The sequence below is a fragment of the Triplophysa rosa genome, linkage group LG2, assembly GCF_024868665.1.
Source record: "Triplophysa rosa linkage group LG2, Trosa_1v2, whole genome shotgun sequence".
Lineage (NCBI taxonomy): Eukaryota > Metazoa > Chordata > Actinopteri > Cypriniformes > Nemacheilidae > Triplophysa > Triplophysa rosa.
In genome coordinates, this window is record NC_079891.1 from 18704346 (window position 1) to 18724611 (window position 20266).

The 20266-nt window shown below is 38.8% G+C and overlaps 2 protein-coding genes across 4 annotated transcripts in view; both read left to right on the forward strand.

The window, feature by feature from the left end:
• The window catches only part of gucy2d (guanylate cyclase 2D, retinal), a 14773-nt gene extending 2486 nt beyond the window's left edge, over positions 1-12287 (forward strand). The window contains exons 3-19 of the mRNA XM_057329005.1: positions 82-457; positions 614-695; positions 790-907; positions 1000-1119; positions 1293-1376; positions 2006-2182; positions 2340-2496; positions 2744-2893; positions 3048-3196; positions 3346-3509; positions 3590-3782; positions 4051-4225; positions 5351-5449; positions 10508-10602; positions 10755-10840; positions 10961-11049; positions 11138-12287. Coding sequence (XP_057184988.1) covers positions 82-457; positions 614-695; positions 790-907; positions 1000-1119; positions 1293-1376; positions 2006-2182; positions 2340-2496; positions 2744-2893; positions 3048-3196; positions 3346-3509; positions 3590-3782; positions 4051-4225; positions 5351-5449; positions 10508-10602; positions 10755-10840; positions 10961-11048 — 2313 coding nt within the window. The 3' untranslated portion in view covers position 11049; positions 11138-12287. The remainder of the gene's footprint in view (positions 1-81; positions 458-613; positions 696-789; positions 908-999; positions 1120-1292; positions 1377-2005; positions 2183-2339; positions 2497-2743; positions 2894-3047; positions 3197-3345; positions 3510-3589; positions 3783-4050; positions 4226-5350; positions 5450-10507; positions 10603-10754; positions 10841-10960; positions 11050-11137) is intronic.
• A 2252-nt stretch (positions 12288-14539) lies between these two features.
• On the forward strand, positions 14540-20045 carry si:ch211-284e13.6 (uncharacterized). Of its 3 annotated transcripts, none has more exons than XM_057359025.1 (4): positions 14540-14819; positions 16826-16948; positions 17248-18253; positions 18854-20045. In XM_057359025.1, the coding sequence occupies exons 3-4, from the start codon at positions 17279-17281 to the stop codon at positions 18863-18865; spliced, it is 987 nt and encodes a 328-aa protein (XP_057215008.1). In that variant the 5' UTR covers positions 14540-14819; positions 16826-16948; positions 17248-17278; the 3' UTR covers positions 18866-20045. The 3 variants fall into 3 exon arrangements, with proteins under 3 accessions (XP_057215008.1, XP_057215017.1, XP_057215001.1); XM_057359034.1 differs by having other exon boundaries at positions 16826-16937; XM_057359018.1 differs by having other exon boundaries at positions 16826-16953; positions 18854-20044.
• Positions 20046-20266: the final 221 nt, after the last annotated feature.

Sequence of the window (20266 nt, forward strand, 5' to 3'; positions counted from 1 at the left end):
TATATATATATATATATATACAGTATGTAATATAATAATTTTTTAAAATAAAAAATAGTTTAATTTTTGGGTTTTTTGCAGGTTTCTCCATTTTTTGGGACCATCTATAACATGCTGTATTATATAGCCATGGCTGCAGAGCAGAGTCGAGCTGCGAGTGGAGGGCACTGGGTGTCAGGCGAAGTTCTAGCTCAGAATGAGGGTGGATTCGAATTTAATGGCTTTAACCAGTGGATATCATCAGGTACCAACGGAGAGGGGATGCAGGCACGCTACGTCGTCCTGGACACAGATGGCTCTGGGTCAAGCCTGCACCGTACGCATGCCCTGGAAGCGCCACACACTTTCGGAAAATACGGAGGGCTGAAGTACCTGGGGAAATCAATTCATTTTGCAGGAGCGTCTCCGAGCAGTGACTCAAACTGTTGGTTCAGCCCTTATATTGCTTGTAGCGGAGGTGAGCAGGGAGCACTGTTTGGCTGAAGTTGATTTGTATATTTGTTTATCTCTAGATTGTGTCACAAGAATTTCAATAAATTTGATTTTGTTAATTTGATAAATTGCATGATGATGACATTATCATCACCACTGATCAATGTCATCACTGTTGCAGGTATAGATGGAGTGACCCTCTTCTTAGTCTTCCTCTTCTGTGTATTGGTTTGTGGAGCAGGTGCCTGTATTCTGCATGTCAGGTATGAGTTTATTCTCACTTTTTGAAAACCATTGTGGATTAAACAAGTTTAACATGTTACTGATAAACAAATGAGCATGTTGCTGTGTGTGCAGAAAATACGGGCAGGTGGGAATATTTGGAGCGTTTGGTGGAGGAGAAATTGGAAATGCTACTAAGATAATTCTGACACTGGATGACTTGATCTTTATTAACACCACACTCAGCAGGAGGGTCAGTCACTATCTCACTGACTCTCTCTCTCTCTCTCTCTCTTTCTTGTTCAAAGACATTGACACTACATTTTTTGTTGTCTCCCCCCGTAGAAGCTGAATGAGGAAAGTATGTTAAAAAGTCAACCTGATGTTAAAACCCCACGTCACTCATCTTCAGCTCGCAGTTACATTACATCAACTCCTGAAACCTCAAACGTTGCTGTATTTGAGGTGTGTGAGATGTATGTGTGTGTGTGCTCTAGACATTTTACAAATTGTTAGTGTTGTATTTTGATATATATTGATTATTAGTTCTTAGTCTAGTTTGTAAATCAAGTGTGATGATGATTTGAGTATTATGAGGATTAACTATACGTTGTGTCAATATTGTTCTGTTTTGTCAGGGTGACTGGGTTTGGCTGAAGAAATGTCCCTGTGAAGCAAATGTGTCAGACATCAGTGACAGCACACAGGCTATCTTTATCAAGGTAATAGAAATATAAGTAAGGATGAGTAAAACGAACAGAATTTATTTTCTGAAAGGGGTCATATTGCGCGAATATGTGTTTTTCTGTGTCTTTGGTGTGTTATAAGTTGCCGATGCATGTATTAGACACGTAAAATTGCAAAAACTAAAGTGTCGGAACAAAAGATGCATTCTATCTAAAAGCGAATGCTCACCCAGACCTCACTGAAACACCTCGTGTAACCACACCCCCACAAATCTACGTCAGTTCGTGGTATAGTTGGACTAAGACCGCCCAAATGTATACGCAAGTAAGATGGGCGTACCCGTCAGTACAATTGCTTTGGAACCTGATGTTCCAAATATGGTAAGAGGCGTTACATTTACGTCACACGCTTGCAGTATTTGACCAATCACTACACACTGGTTAACTGGCCAATCATAGCACACCTCGCTTTTCAGAGAGGCGGGGCAAAGAGGAGATACAAACGGTATGTGGAAAATACAGCATTTTTGAATCTTAAATCGTATATACACATTGCATTACATCTAAAACAAATGATAGCCGTGTCATATGAGCCCTTTAACAATCCTCCATGTCACCTTCTGTAACATTTCAGCTTCTATGTGTTTTCCTCTCTTACTCTACAGCTCAGAGATATGCGTCATGAGAATCTGAACCTGTTTCTTGGCCTGTTCTTGGATTCTGGCATATTTGGCATTGTCACAGAGCACTGTACCAGAGGCAGCCTGGAAGACCTGCTCAACAATGAGGAAATGAGACTGGACTGGATGTTTAAATCTTCTCTCCTCCTTGACCTGATCAGGGTGAGACATTAAGGAGATGAAAGGGGCAGATAAGAGATGCCGAAAGGTTGCTCATGACATGTGTCAAAAATGTCTCCTGGTCTTGATTTGTCAGGCATGCTTTTTCTGTTTTCTGTAAGAGTCTTCTCAACGTCCTCTCTGTCTTCTACTTTGTCAGGGCATGAAGTACTTGCATAATCGTGGAATTATTCATGGACGCTTGAAGTCAAAGAACTGTGTGGTTGATGGACGGTTTGTTCTGAAGGTTACAGATTATGGCTTTAATGAAATCATCAACTCTCAAAACATCATCATGGAGGACACCAAACCTGAGGGTATGCATTACGAGTATGCATCAAAAGATTTTAATCATGAGAACCATGAGCCAGTTATTCTTTTTAGTTGTCTGTAAAGGACTTTTCTACTTTTATGATTCTTAGGCTCCAAGCACTATAACATTTCAAAAATCTTAATACCCATATTTTGCTGTTTCTCAAGATGTTCAGCTGTACAATCCTGACCATGTTTCATCATGCTGCATTTGAAATTCAATTTTTCAGTTTTTTACTCTTATTTCTACAGATATGTTTTGGACAGCTCCAGAGATCTTACGAGATCCTCGGCTAAAGAAGAAGGGAACATATGCAGCAGATGTATACAGCTTTTCCATTATCATGCAGGAGGTGATCTCACGCTGCGCACCTTTCTGCATGCTGGACATGCCCCCTGAAGGTTAGACATCCACACCCTCACACACATTTTTAGAGCAGAAGATTTTTCCATGATTGATTTTTTACATGTGTCTACATCCTTTAAAACTGGAAAGGTCTATATTTGGGTTCCACGTGATTTAGATCTGAAAGCAGATATGTGTCTCTGTGTGCAGAGATTATAGATAAGGTGCGCTCTCCTCCTCCATTGTGTCGACCTACTGTATCTATGGATGAAGCTCCACTAGAGGTGATTCAGGTTATGAAGCAGGCCTGGAGTGAAGAGCCTGACAAGAGACCTACGTTTGAAGAGATTTTCAGACAGGTATTTTCTCCGTCTCTCTCTCTCTATCATGCTGAGACACACATGCTCACAAATGTTTAGCAGACATATGTCAAAACACAGAAATGTATTCTTAACTCTATCAGAGGTAGTAGCTTATTCTTCCTCACCTTATTCTTTTTCATCTGTAGTTTAAGAATGTTAACAAGGGAAAGAAGACAAATATAATTGACTCAATGTTGCGGATGCTGGAGCAGTACTCCTCAAACCTGGAGGATCTGATCAGAGAAAGGACCGAAGAACTAGAGGTAGAGCGTCAAAAAACGGATGCTCTCCTAGCTCAAATGCTGCCCAAGTGAGTCTCACACAGAAATCTTCATATCAGTTTATCTTTCAAAATCTGTTTTTTCTATAATGCCATTCTCTCATTCCCAGGTCTGTGGCCTTGGCATTAAAGACAGGAAAGCCAGTTAAACCAGAGCACTTTTCAGAAGCAACACTGTATTTTAGTGATATTGTGGGTTTTACCACCATCTCTGCTCTGAGTGAACCTATCGAGGTGGTCGATCTCCTCAATGACCTTTATATTCTCTTCGATGGAATCATTGCAATCCATGATGTCTACAAGGTTTGGATGATCTTTATGTATGTTTTACTGGTGCACTCACAAAACTTTTAGACTAAATACTATTAAAGAAAGGAAGGAGTTCAGATACTTATAGTTTTATATCTCTTAATATAAGAAATTGAGTTGCATTTTCTGCAAATCAGTTACCAAATAATTTCCACTAAACAAAGAAAACTATTTTTTAAATATAAAATATATGACCTTATGCAGTATGCAAATCATCACAGTTTGTTTCACCAAAAACATTATATGTGCCATTTGTCAATAGGTAGAAACTATTGGTGATGCATACATGGTGGCATCAGGGGTTCCAAACCGGAACGGTAACCGGCACGCAGCAGAGATGTCCAACATGTCTCTGGACATTCTGCATTGCATCGGGACCTTTAAAATGAGGCATATGCCTGATGTCAAAGTCAAAATCCGCATTGGACTCCACACTGGTGAGAATGACACAAACGATGTTTAAAACGCTCATTATAGTAACCATACTGTAACAAATTGGTAAGACACCTTATGGCTTTTCCATTGTTCAACCTCTGATATGCATTAAATGAATAGTTCTGCCATGAAACTCTAGATGGCGCAGTCTTAAAATCTAAACCTATCCGCCATAATAACTATTACACGGTGAAGTGATTGGTTCCCTCCCTCCGTATCAGCAGCCAATGAGCTTGCTGCTCTACGTTTAAATCTCGGCTAGTGATTGTTGCAGCAGTGCAGCGCATTTCATAACCCTCCTCCTTCCCCAGCTCAATTGGATAGATCTGCTACAAGGACCACGTAAGCTGTGGTTTATTCATATGTTATATGTGCAGCAGCAGCATTCCTTATATGCACACAGCAGCATGTTGTGGATGTACTGGCAGTAGCAAGTCTCCTTACTTGCTCCGCCGCAGCGTAGCAGATCTATTCCGCCAAGACCAAATACATTATATGTCATGCACACTACCATGCTAAACACTCCGAGAGTTGTCATGACAGAAATGTAATGAACAATAACCTGATTGCGTGAAATTTTTGTTTAACCTTGATGCCTATCTTTTATCTGTGGTTTGGCTGTCCAGCAGATTTATCTCCCTTGTGGTCTTTGTAGCAGCTCTGTAATATATACACGGCTAAAAAAGAAGAGCCAGAAAATTCAGACTGGTTTGAGAGTGGAGTTAACAGTTACTCCAATCACTTCACTCCTATAAATTAAATGCATTCTCTCATGAGGTTATTTATCAAAAACATTCCATATTTGATCTCATTTTCATTAAGATGATGGTCTAGTAGTCTTATATCACCAAACTGAACATAGTGCTAAATGTAAAAACGTATTTACTCTTATGATCTGATGCATGTGTATTTCAAGAACAAGTGAAATGTAAATCCCAGCGTCATCCAATTAACAGATTCATCCAATTAAAGTATCACGGCGTGGGCTCTCTCCTCTGCCTCACAACTCAACTTGTTATAGAGATCACGTGGTGCCCATACTCTTCCTGAAATTCTGTGGTTGCGACAGATAACTCACCCAGACAAATGGCCTTTATTCACTTTATATATATTTGTGTGTGTCTCAGGTCCAGTGGTTGCAGGCGTAGTTGGGTTAAAGATGCCTCGATACTGTCTGTTTGGGGACACCGTAAACACAGCTTCCCGAATGGAATCCACAGGGTTGCGTGAGTACATCAATCTATGTATAAGTGATAATAATGATGTAAACATTGTGGAGCTGATTCCTGGAATCCGTTATGTGTGTGTAAGGATCAGTTTGAGGTCTTGGTAGTTTGTACTTAGGTGTACTGATCAGCGAGTGCATGTCAGCGACTAGCTCAGAGAGCTTAAGGTGCAGAGTGTTTGGTAATCTCTTAAGAGTATAAACCAAATTAGAAAGAAAATTCTGCTTTAAAGCTAATGTCCTCTTAGAACTCAGCCCCTGCTATCACCCTGAACTGTCTCACCTTTAATCAGACCTTCTGCCACATTAATCCCAAAGCGCTTGCCTCACCTGGAGAACATTTCGTGCTACAGAGCATGGGAAATGTGTGAAACGTGATTAAAGATTTACTGATGTCTTCAGAGTATGTCCCAGATTGTTTATTGACATTTGTGTGGAACATTTTCATAGTACAACAAATTCAATTAAAGGCGGGGTGTCCGATTTCTCTTAGCCATTGTTGATGTTCAAATCAACAAAACAAACACACCCCTACCCCCATCTTTCGCTTTCGTCAGTGCTCGGCTCGTATAATGTCCGTTCTGTGCACTGTGCACCTTACTGCTGATTGGCTACAAGGTTGTTTTGGTAAGCGTAATTCGGAAATCGGCTTTAAAATTACATTTCTACTGGTTTTTTGTAGATTTCACATCCACTAGTATGGGTCTGTACTCTTGCAAAAAATCTTTGCAATCATATTACGTTTGTCTAGATCAGGGTTTTTCAAACTTTCCGATGCCAGGGATCCCCAAATATGAAAAACCTTTTGTGAGGACTCCCTTCCTCCTATATCCATCTATATTTTTTGTATAAAGAAATGTTCAAACTATGTTAGATAAATAGTAAGTGTGATATTATAAAGACAATATATTAAACAATTTGCTATTTGCTATACATTGTTGTATGTATAAACATGAAGAGAAACATGTATCCATGTAGCAAAGTATGGCGGGAAAAATTTCTTAGAATTTTTCTGGTGACCCCTTATAACCTTCTGGAGGCCCCCAAACCGCAGGGTCTGTAGAGAACTGGAGTTCCCCCCAACACCCCCCCAGCATAAACAAAAGAAGTACATTCTTTATAAGAAACAAATCCTAAAAAATATTTAGATTTTTTAGCGTATTGTAACGCTCGTTTCGTCTTATTTTAAATTAATTGTAAGTCATCGTCAGGGGCGCAGTTGGGATTTTTTAACTGGGGGGACCAAGCTGTCAGCAAATGATTTCAACTCAGTTAGTTATTTTGCGTAATTTGGGCTTTAACTAGTGTTAAGTTGGGCTAATGTTTTGCACTAAAAAGCCATTGGAGGATTCTTATTTGAAATCATGGATAAACAGCAACGAACAAAGGCCTACCTATCAACACTAGCAATGCATGATCAAACGGTTATTTGTCTAGTATGCTTATCACCCACCAAAACTTCATGCCTTCTGCAAAATATGTTTTATTTAAACATTTAAACATAAATCAGTCAATTTACCTCAGTCAACTTATAGCGCACATTGGGTTAGATAATAATGTTATGCCAGGACCCTAATTTAGTATTGCAAGTCCAGTAAATCATTATTTCCTGACAATAAATTGTTTGATTTATCCAACCATTCTTTTTGTGCTAATTTGCTAATTGCCTCTGTCCACTCACCTAATTGCAGTCATGCTCTCCACGTTTTGCTGTGTTTGCTAAGTGCAAAAGACTAGCTACACAATTAAATAAAACTTATCTGCCACATCTGGGAGAAGTCAACTTACATTGTTTGGTTTTTGAAAAACAAGGTGATTGTTTTTTGTCTCTTCATTGCCTTTATGTGGCAGTTATGCAGTCCATTTTTTTCAGTCCAGAAAAATCACCAGCTCAGTCATCAACGATGGCATTTGATCACTATGGTCAGAGGTGCACATAAGTTTTTCTATCTGGTTCTCAAGAGAGCACCTGGAGATTCGGTTTGGTGCTCACATTGCACATAGTGTGACAAATTATATTTACCTATTAAAAATAAAAGTAAAAAAGTAGTTACTTTTTAATTAACAATAAACAAAATAATAAAGTGGGATAATACTATATTTATATTACTTTAAAGTACACTTAAAATACAATGGTAATGCATTTCTTCTTGTTTTTCTTTTTACATTAGTAAATATTAATTTTCAACACCAATTTTGAAACCTAAAACGACATCCTTTTTGGTTTTTGGCAGGTTGCTGGGAAGTGCACTTGCGAACGCACATGGAGACTTGCGATGCGGAGCTAGGATCGAGTATAGCATAGAGAAACACAAGCTGCGTGCAAGTGTCAAGTTTAAACAGCTTGTCCTTTTAGAAAGTTTAAGAGAAGCGGTGTTTTGGTAGACGCGCAGCGCAGTTCCAGACATTCACAGAGGCTGCGCGTGCCACGTGCTTCTCTAGTAACGAAAGCAGAATCAACAAAGGCGGAGCTACCGATTCCGTTTATCACCGGGAACAAACGAGATATCAGTGATTTGGCAGCGTTCGGTACAAACGGAAATCTTATCCAGTATTACATTTAGTCGGTCTAAAACAGTGATTGTGCATAAAAAGGTTTCAACCATGTCAGTACGCAAATGAGCGTTCTAAACTTATTTACAGAGCGCATTTTTAATTTTGGTCGCGCATTACCACTTATGCGCATCCCTGACTATGGTTACTGCTACTACAGGCACAATTGAGGCAGCTAACAGCTTCTCGTAGGACCCCGGGGGCGGGGTCAGGAGTCTTAGCAGGCTAGCAGCCACAAGCACCACAGAGAGCAACGAGAACGTAAATGTCGTTGGCTGACCCGGTTCTGAAGCAGTGACGGCAAAATAATTAAGGATCGGCGGCCTTGTCCGCCACTACTTAGGCTAATGTAACTGTGTTAATTACTAACACTACTTAGGCTAATGTTACATAGCGGAAATCCTGATTGATCCTCAGTTTTACCGATGTTTGTCGCTTTGGTAGGGAAAGTGAGAGGGACGGATCGGGATCTGAGGGGGTCATATCCCCCCGTCCCTAGTGCTATCTGCGCGCCTGGTCATCTTAAAGGGATAGTTCACCCAAAAATGAAAAAAATGTCATTATTTACTTGTTGTTCCAAACGTATATACACTCACCTAAAGGATTATTAGGAACACCTGTTCAATTTCTCATTAATGCAATTATCTAATCAACCAATCACATGGCAGTTGCTTCAATGCATTTAGGGGTGTGGTCCTGGTCAAGACAATCTCCTGAACTCCAAACTGAATGTCAGAATGGGAAAGAAAGGTGATTTAAGCAATTTTGAGCGTGGCATGGTTGTTGGTGCCAGACGGGCCGGTCTGAGTATTTCACAATCTGCTCAGTTACTGGGATTTTCACGCACAACCATTTCTAGGGTTTACAAAGAATGGTGTGAAAAGGGAAAAACATCCAGTATGCGGCAGTCCTGTGGGCGAAAATGCCTTGTTGATGCTAGAGGTCAGAGGAGAATGGGCCGACTGATTCAAGCTGATAGAAGAGCAACTTTGACTGAAATAACCACTCGTTACAACCGAGGTATGCAGCAAAGCATTTGTGAAGCCACAACACGCACAACCTTGAGGCAGATGGGCTACAACAGCAGAAGACCCCACCGGGTACCACTCATCTCCACTACAAATAGGAAAAAGAGGCTACAATTTGCACGAGCTCACCAAAATTGGACAGTTGAAGACTGGAAAAATGTTGCCTGGTCTGATGAGTCTCGATTTCTGTTGAGACATTCAAATGGTAGAGTCAGAATTTGGCGTAAACAGAATGAGAACATGGATCCATCATGCCTTGTTACCACTGTGCAGGCTGGTGGTGGTGGTGTAATGGTGTGGGGGATGTTTTCTTGGCACACTTTAGGCCCCTTAGTGCCAATTGGGCATCGTTTAAATGCCACGGCCTACCTGAGCATTGTTTCTGACCATGTCCATCCCTTTATGACCACCATGTACCCATCCTCTAATGGCTACTTCCAGCAGGATAATGCACCATGTCACAAAGCTCGAATCATTTCAAATTGGTTTCTTGAACATGACAATGAGTTCACTGTACTAGAATGGCCCCCACAGTCACCAGATCTCAACCCGATAGAACATCTTTGGGATGTGGTGGAACGGGAGCTTCGTGCCCTGGATGTGCATCCCACAAATCTCCATCAACTGCAAGATGCTATCCTATCAATATGGGCCAACATTTCTAAAGAATGCTTTCAGCACCTTGTTGAATCAATGCCACGTAGAATTAAGGCAGTTCTGAAGGCGAAAGGGGGTCAAACACCGTATTAGTATGGTGTTCCTAATAATCCTTTAGGTGAGTGTACATTTCTTTGTTCTGCTAAACACAAAGGAAGATATTTGGAAGAATGTCAGTAACCAAACAGATCTCATCCTTCATTGGCTCCCATTATTTTCCCTACTATGGTAGTAAATTGGGGATAATATCTGTTTGGTTACTGACATTCTTCTAAAGATCATTCTCTGTGTTCAGCAAAACAAAGAAATGTATCAGGTTTGGAACAACTCGAGGGTGAGTAAATAATGACAGAATTTTCATTTTTGGTCGAACTATCCCTTTAAGGTCCCCGTGAAAGTTCATTGATGCCCCCTAGTGGGTATACTGTGATTTATACAGCACATCGTCAAAGCATTTTAGAGGTTAGGGACATGCTTCCATCTAGTGGTTGAGTATCAGACTCAAAATCTATTGATATTCCTGATATTCTATTAAATCAATAAACATAAGCACTTTTTTGCCTATGGCTATTAGCATTCTGAACGAACACTTAACATGGTTATTTTGGATGGATAAACTGTCTACAACTGAGACATCAGCTGTATTAATGTTATATACTGAATGTGTGTTGTTTGAATACAACAAGAATCTTGAAACAATTTCTTATACTTCAATAGAGTATAAAGTAGCGGTAGCCTATTTTAGGTAAGAGTGTTATTGTTTTCATGTCACCATTTTATTTATTCATTCATTTTTTGATTTACATGCCTTGTTTCTGCAGCTTACAGAATTCATGTCAACCAGAGTACTGTTGAAGTCCTGAATGCCCTCAAACTTGGCTACAAAATAAATACTAGGGGCAGGACAGAGTTGAAGGTACACACATTCACAGTCATGTACAGTATTCAATCACAGGAACATGCACTAGCCTATGTGCCAAATGGCAAAACTTCATAAATGCTTTGAAGCTGGGAGGACATTTATTACAATCACATGGGCATATCTGTTTTTCTATCACTGTCTAATAGGGTAAAGGTGTAGAGGAAACGTTTTGGTTGGTTGGGAGGGAAGGTTTCGACAAGGCGCTGCCTGTACCGCCGGACCTTACTCCAGGGTAAGAACATAATCTCTTCAATCTTTGCTGCATTATAAGAAAATGTTGTGCAGTTCATTGAACAGTATGGCGAAGCACTTTAAACCAAATTATGGTGTTATTTTCTTTGTTGTCACAAAGGGCAAGCAACCATGGTATTAGCTTAGATGAGATTCCGGTAGACAGGCGACAGAAATTCCTGGATCGACAGAAGAAGATGGGAAATTGAGGTAAGAAGCCCACATTTCGTATGTATACCAAACAGCTCTGCTTGAATTGATGACAGTACTTAAATTCTGCTTCTGTGCCCTTTGATAGGATATGATGCTTCTACACCAGACTGAAGTCAAGAAATCTGAGCGAGTGGGAGGGGTGCCAAGGGTAAATTGAGGTGTTACTGTTTTTCCACATGGGTAATTTCACATTGAGAGACAGAGACACCTGGACATACCCCACAAACACCTGCTGAAAACTGCTATGGATTGTCACTGAGGATGGTTTTAAAACCATAAGGATTGTACTAAATAATAATGCTAAAGACAATGCTGAGATAACAGCTCCTCAACACAAATGAGAACAACAGCACATCCGTCATCCATCTCTGCAGTTATGCTTTCTTCAATTAATCCACAAGAGATTTTATTGTTTGTTTCTTAATTGCTAAAAACAAAAAATAAATTGGTGCTTGTTTATAATGCACTAGCACCTGGCAATTTAGTTATAACGGTGGAAATAACACCTGTTATACTGTATATCCATGTATTGAAATTATTTGAACTACTAGGACAATTTTTACTAGAATGCCACATGTTAAAATTGGACATTCTGCACATTCTTTTTTTGTGAAAATGATTTTATTCATTTTCAGCAATGTGGTACTGTTTGGCTTTGTATAATGTGAAATGAATTCAAAGCAATTTCAATGAGCAAATGTCCTACAAATACTTTAAACCCAAGATTTTATGGCAGACGATCACATGGATTCATTTGAGTGGCTTAAATGCAGTTCAAAGCAACAGATATATTAAAAAGGAAACTCAAATGAGCATAGTAAACTCAAATTGTCAGATTTCGAACATGGCACATTATTCAAGTCATTCAGTGTGTAATATCCTGATGTCAAACCCTGTGGAGCCATGACGTGCAGTTCATTGTCAACGAAGAAGAAAATGTATCCAAGTTATCCAAAGATTTTCTCTGCACTATTTTGCCCGCGTATACAGTCACTACATATACTACAGTATATGTTACAAAAGTCACATTGTGTAAAGTAATTTCAAGAAGGGGATTTAAATTTTGGCTTTGGCTAAAGTGTGAATCTCTGTCTACTGATACCTCAACCACAATTTGTAGGTTATCAAATGAAACACGCAGGGAGCTACAGTCAAAGTAGAATGTATAGTAGCTGAATTTCAATTGTAAATCACCATTTTATCTTGTCAGTGATTGTGTAAATAAAAGCTGGTTTAGTGGGTGTGCAATATTGTAATTTGAAAAGTAAATCTTACATACGATGTTTGTATTTAGCTCAATATTAATGAACAACTACATTTCCAGAATCTTTTAAAGCATTTAATATATTAATATTTTAAGCAGTGCTCGAATTGAGTCAGGTCTTATGGGGGGTCCCCACCATAATATTTTTCTTTGGTGGGGGTTAGTCTCGCAATATACAATTTATACAAAATACACAATATATTTGATCATAATATGCACAATTATATACTATTTCTTAAAAAAGGCTTAAATAAAAGAACAGGCTTCTTTTACTGTATTTTGGATCAAATCAATGCAGGCTTGGTGAATAGAAATGACTTTTGAACAGTAGTGTACGTCCAACAGAATAATTCTAGCATTATTTACCAATGTAGTATTTACTATTTTCCCTAAAAACAACTGGATGATTGACACTTTGTGATAATAATGTTTGTTCCAAAAGACCTGTTTAAATGCAAGAAACTAGTTTATTAGATATTAAAAATATAAATTGTGACAAGACCAGCTGTCAGTCTGTGTGTTAGTGTTGTGGGGATTTTCAACGATTTCAGTGCAGTTTACATAGTTACGTCCAGTAGGTGGGTGAGTGAGTCTGTCAGTCAGCAGACTATTCAACCATTTCAGTCCAAAAGTCTGCTTTATTCAGGAACTAACCACAGTATGGCTATCAATATGTCAATCATAGCTATTTCAAGAGTGAATCCCGCATTAATATGCCGATGTAATTCCCGAAACTTTGCAGTGTGTGTGTGGCCGTTGGTCTTCGGAGTATGAAAAACAGGTTTTATACAATTCTTATTGGATTATATAAAGCATAGAAACCGCACAACGAGCACTCCCGTTATAATTACTAAAAAGCTGTCACTCATATTCATCGAGATCTCAAGCGCCTCAGAACCAGGCCAAATAATAGTTTACGCAAGGAATACAAAAGCCCCGACATGGAGTTGATAAATATAGTGAAAAGATATATAGAGAGAGAAAATTGCCCCTCAAAAAAGTGGAAGCTTCCTCTTCCCGACTGTGAGTGGAGGTTTCTTATTCTCCATTTTTTAGCTGAAGTTAGCTTCACCGGAGCGACGCCAATCAAGCACTCATGTCAACGATGTCCTGCGTTTAGCGGTCTTTAGACGTCGGGCGGGGCGTTTAAAATTTAAAAAGACATGACAACTAGCCCATAAACAAACGTAATATAAATTATTGTAAATATTAATTCACGAAATTTACCATATCCATTTCATGAATTTAATCACATTTGTCATTATAATTTTTACTCAATTAAAAATATCTGAGGGACCCCCTAAATCTATTTTTGCTTCTTATGGGGGGTCCCGGATCCCCTCAGCCTCTCCTCAATTCGAGCACTGATTTTAAGGCCTTATTAGGGTAGTTGACAGACTAATATGTAAATTGTCCTGTGGTGGCAAAAATATTGAGAAAAAAACTAACAATTAAGATAAATCTCTCTTATTCTATTCTATTTTATATTATAAATATTAATATTAATAATATAAAACAATATAATATTATTAGTTTGTTTTAAACATTTTGCTATGTCACACCATAGGACACATTTAGGCCTACACCCATTAACTTCTTTAACCACTCTGGGAAGTCATTCAAACCTTGATATTTCAACAGGTAATCTCAGTAATAATTTGCTTTCTTGGACAGTTTAGAAGCTTCACAACAATGTAAACACTTAGGCTATTTCTTTACGTTCACCTTGGTGTAGCAAACGTAATGCACAAACACTGACGTTTCTTCCGCAATGAGCGATAGTTTCACGTATAGCCTACTGAAGCAAATGTGGGCAAAAGAAGCAAGAGCTTTATCCATATATGTCAATTCTACCTTTATATGCGTGTTATAAACATTTCAGCATGTTGTGTATCCGTGTCATGATCAAAGAAAGAAATCTTTGTTTTGTGCGCATATGTCAGAGCTAATATGACTGATTGATAAAGACGCTCGAAGGATTGGGTGTCAACTCGCGCTCGGGTGACTCGAGTAAACGGAGTCTGAGCTGAATTATAATTCGCCGAGATCTAGGGCAAGTTGTCTCCGCCCTCTTATCGAAAAACGATGTACCGATTGGACACAGATACACGACTGAGGCGGAGTCCATGGGTGTGTCGTGAAGCGTGACCAAACTGTGATTGGCTTTCGCCTCCCTCTATCAGAATCCGAATAGCGGCACCTAGAGCCAAACCACATTTACCACATTAGGCAACTGTCTCTGGTAAAGTGTTGCTGATATGAAGACAGGATACATAATAGTGTGCCCTGTTAGCCATTGTTTTTACATCTCATGACCCATAAAGGAACTAAACGAAATTATGTACTCATGTTTTATTTTGTCCAGTGCGTCAGAGGGCAGACTAAAGTGTAGATGATAAGGTCTCTCTCGTTTCAATAACGACGAACACAATGCTGATCAAATCGACGGAGAACTCACTTGACATGCATTACATGGACATCCACGGACTACTTCAGCAATAAGGTAAAACTCTAAAAACATGAAATGTGTAAATAATATCTGATACATTCAAATATTTATTCGAACCGGATATTTGCTCGTAGTTCAATTGTTGTCGTCATCTGTCATTACTTTAAGCATGTTTTCAAACAGCGTTCCACTCAGAATAGTTGCCTTATGTAGGCTAATATTTATTGAGCTATGGCAGGTGTAATATTTAGAGGGAAATTATATAGTTTAATCAGCATAATTCCATTTTCAGTTTACTGAATTGTGTATCATTCTGCGTTAGCTCGTTGTGAATGCACGCGCAGGTTTCTCGTTGGCTGGTTCGGTTCTTTCTGTCACGCGCATGTGAATACAGTGTTTGTCTACAAGTAGCAGGCGCGCTCTCGCTCTTCGCTTCAAAACTGTGCGAGCGAACCGCCTCTCTTTCCCAACCCCCGTTTCACTGCTTAGGCAGCGAGGGCGGGGCCAGCCTAAATAAGTGTGGGGAGGGAAAAACGAAGACAACAAACCTTAAAAAAATGTAGGCCACGGCGCGTGACCCAGTTCCTCCTGCAAAACACAGCCAGTGTGAATGTTGAGCACGATTATTATTCCCCGCACGGGTCCAGGGCGGGTTCTGCTGTGTGTGTAGGCTACGTCCATTTCGATTTCTTTTTCAGCTAGTTAATAGAAATAAAAAAGGAGAAGCCATATGTGAAACAAAGTGTTTATTGCTAAATTTTTTAAATTATATATACAGCCGGGGCAAAAATTAAGAGACCGCTCCAGCATTTCTAGATGTATTACAGTCCAGTGTTTGTTGAATTTCAACAAAATCAAACTTCAGGAGTGACATAAAGTCATCCAACAGCAATGTGAAAGACTGGCAGCATGACAAGACGCATGAAAACTGTGGAAAAAATCGAGGTTATCGCATATATATTTTTACTTTTCCTAAATACATGCACACATATTACTGTGGTATTGCTTGAAAGTGAATACTTGTTTTATTTGCAGTATTTGAGGTCTGACAAAATACAAAACATCTTTTCTGTTGTTTTAACCTGTTTTATTTGAAATTTGGTAAAAAAAAATATTGTTAGTGACCGAATGAAACAAAAACGTACCATATAAATAGTCAATTTTAAAATCAGAAAAATTATCTCTGAAATGGTCTCTTAATTTTTTCCGTGGCTGCCTGTATATATAGAACATTTGTCTTTTGAAACACATTATTTACACAAATACATCAATAAATGACATATAAATGATAAATGATAAAAAATAATTTATTATTTTACATAAATGATAAATTATACAATTTTACAGTTTATTATTTTACGTTTTGTCTAAAGGAAACCAAAACATAACCTTGTTTAATTCTCTCTATTTATACTGTAACAACCCTCAATCAACAGGAAATATTTACAGATTGCAGCTAAACAGCACAAACTATTCCACTCACTCATTGACGGGCATATTTCTCCCTGACCCCTGGTCAGTTTTTGTGGTTTGTAGTACGATAATGCTCGGAGTCTGGTTGTGTGATGCTGATCCTAGATCAGAAAAAATATAGCTTTTTTAACACACAGCGTGTGGGTAGACCAGGTGGGAAACCGCATCTCTTCACCTGTTGACTGCACATGGGGAGTATGCCAGTGTCAGTTTCAATAGGTGTGTGTAATGATCTTAAGTCAGGGTGGGCTTGGCTACTCCTACGCTTTTGTGAAGGAGTATTGGGTGTTCTTGGATTTGGACATAATGAATACGGAGAGAAGAATGTAGTAGTGTTGTGTGTGTGTGTGACAGATATGTTGTTTTGTGCCCCCTGGAGAAGGCGATCAGTCTGAAGCTGACCTACTTTTCCTTTACTCCATACCTGCAGAGCTATTTATACCGATGGCACAGGGCTACAGGAGCAACTCAGACCATTTCTCCCATTTCCAATGCATGCATGCACAAATACACACTTTCACTAGCGCTCACATTCACTGTCTTTCCTTCTTACTCTTTTTCTTTGTTTGTTATTATAATTTTGCCAGCCTGACCAGTGGAGACCAAAACCGCCCAGCCAATCCACCCACTGTGAAATCCACAACCCCTCAGAGGTGCACTGAGGGTGACTTTTTAAAGAAGCTGGCGTCAGTCCGGCGTGTAAGTCTGCTGTAAGGTACTGTCTCACATATCAAAGCATTCATGCTTGCTTTTCCTTTAGGCCATGTAATATGAAACAACCCACACGCGCAAATTTGTTGTTTGTTCTAAAATGTTTGAAAAGTGAATTACACTGTTGTTGAGCCATAACTGGGTCACTACAAAATATAAAGCTAACATTATAGCTTTGCTGAATCTCTCATTAAGCAAATTATATTGAGCCTAATAAACACTTTTTACAGAACAAATTAGGTTACATTTCATTATAAAAAAAAACATTGTCACTTTCAACTCTTCTTTATGGTCACAGGCGAGGGAGACATCATTCTCAAGTACCAGGAATGGAGGAAAGGAGGTACCTGCTTCCAGATGGGGGTGGCAATTCCAAACTCTCGTCCAAAGCCATCAAAACGGAGCGTGACACAGCGGTTAGAGCTGTCAGGAAACAGCCGGGTGACCCAGAGACGTCCACACAAATGCGCGGGAGAAAAGATGATCTCTGTGATGTGCCTTGCAAGGTGCCTCGTTTCCAGTATGTTGATTTCCCTTCTCTACACCAGTGCATCCAACAGCTTTTTGTGCCTCCCCTGAATAGTTGGCTGGGATCTTGCTCACTGACAAAGGCACCAAACCGTAGGCCTATCAGTCCTAAAGAAAATGTGCCCAAATTTAAGTATGTGGACTACCCTTCTCTCCACCACTGCATTCAGCAGCTATCTGTGCCTCCGTTAGAAAGCTGGAGTACTGGGCTGGTCAGGCACAATGCAGAGGAAAGCTCTGAAGGGTCTGAAGTGCAGAAGATGCCCTCTCAGTCTGGGACTGTGAGAAACAACCAAAGGGCTAAGGAGAATGAGGCAGGAGTTCAGAACAAGGAGGACAGTAGTAAAGTAACAGCGTGGTCTTTTTCAGATCCTGTGAAACTGAGATACACACACACAAAATCAATCACAGGGCCTGTGGGAGGACTAAAGAAAGACTGCACCTCAGATGGAAAGAGACTGACAGAGAAAGATGACTTAAGGTTTTCCGCTATAAAATCAGAGTTTGATTCGGGATCAGATTGTGCTTCCAGGTTAGAATCTAGTTCTGGATCTCAGACAGACACAATGGTGGTAAGAAATCACAGACCTTCAGTTATTAGCATGGTGCACACTAACAAACAGAAGCACTGGACACCGGAGGAACATTGGAACCCACCCGATCCTGTAGACCGGCTACAATGGAATATTCTCCCAGAGCCAGTTTGCCCATTTTGCCAACAGATGTTCACAAATCCAGAGCAGTTTAGGGCTCACCAGCGGAGCCATAGAGATAAGGCGAGTAATACACTGTGTTACTAATTGTTAAATGTATACAGTTATTCATAAAAACAAAGATCAAATCTGGCATAAATTTGCACATGAAACTTTTTGGCTCTTTAAGTAATAATATGTTAAAAGGGACATCGGATGCATTTTTCACTTTTTTGCATTTAGTTAGATTTCTGCCCGCTCAAAAATTATGAAAAAAAAACATACAGTAGCCTATCTGTTATTGGGTTTCTGTCATCCAGTGACCTGTTTTAATTTGCAGCTGCATTACGTAGACTGATGTGCTAGTTATTTGAATAAGACCACGTCCGGGCCATGGATTCTCCCATTTTGTACACATTTTACTTTAGCAAGCAAGACAATGAAACGACTCAGCACCAGTCACCCTAGTAGCTCATTATAATTTAAAGAAACATGCACCAAAAGCAGTCTTGACAAGGTAAAAAAATTACTTTACATGACCATTGTGTAACATTTAATGAAGCGAACAAATAATCATACAAACTTGTGGAAAATTGGTATCCGATCATGTCCCCTTTACATACTGTGATACCTAAACTATTCCTTAATGTTTTGTATTATTTGATTTTATTCTTATTTCCATAGAGACCAAACTGATGGGCAAAACTGAAAGGTCACCTGCTGAGTGAAAGCTGCCTTTTGAAAAACAAATGATGCCGCATTATGGAATCTCATCATCAGAGGCCTTCTTGTGTTTATAGTACCTAAAGTGGTGGTTGCTGAAAAACATTCGATTTTTGGTTCAGACCTATGAGAAAAGACAAGTATTTGTATTTATTAATAACTTGAAATATCATGACAGACAGAACTGGACAGACAGAAACTAAATATTCTAGTTTGTGTATGGGTCCAGACAGACACGTTATTAATATTCATAAGAGGTCATTCATTGATCATTTACTGCCTTTACAGACATAATGGGGTTTTAACTGGCAGGGAATTTAAACCAGATTTATGGGGTTTTACAACTTATATTCTCTTCCACATATGTGACCCTCGACAACAAAACCAGTCTTATGGGTCAATTTTTCGAAATTGAGATTTTTACATAATCTGAAAGCTGAATAAATACACTTTCTATAGATATATGAGTTGTTAGAATAGGACAATATCTGGCTGAGATACAACCGTTTAAATCTCAGGAATCTGAGAGCGCAAACAAATCTAAATATTGAGGAAATCGCCTTTGAAGTTGTTAATCAGGGGCACTGTGGCAGACCATCCACTCACAAAAATAAAGGTTTTATATATTTAAGGTAGGAAATTTACAAAATATCTTCATGGAACATGATCTTTACTTAATATCCTAATGATTTTTGGCATAAAAGAAAAATCGATAATTTTGACCCACACAATGTATTTTTGTCTTTTACTAAAAATGTTCCCGTGCTACTTAAGACTGGTTTTGTGATCCAGGGTCACATATATCAATGTGCTACAAACAACTATGGTGTGGGCAAAGCACTGGTGCAAATAAGAAACTTTAATATATGTATTACTCCATACTAGTGACTAAATATTTAGCTTTGGGTGCCTACAAAATAATGGCTATTGTTTTTTGTTGCACAAACAAACAGGCTCGTTAATAATGATTTGTTACATTAACCTTTTTTTGTATTTTTTATGGTTTTGAAACTCATGTGTAGTGACTTTAAGCTGGTAGATATATAAATCTTTAAAAAAATGTTTGGTTTGTTTTCAAGTGTTTAATTGTGTGAGTAAAGATTTTTAATACAAAAATAAATTCTTGGTTTTTCAATTTGCTATAAGTGCCAGATCTGTTTTGTTGAGTCTGTTCTTTAAATTGACATGTCTACAACAGAGTTATTATAGTTTTGATTTTAGTTTTATTTAGTTTTTATTCATATATATTTTTAAATTAGCTTTTATTTTAAGATTTATTTTATTTTATTTTAGCAACTTTGTGTATTTATATGCTTTTGTCATTTTATTATTTATTTGTTTATTTTTTATGCTGCTATATAAGATTAAATTTAG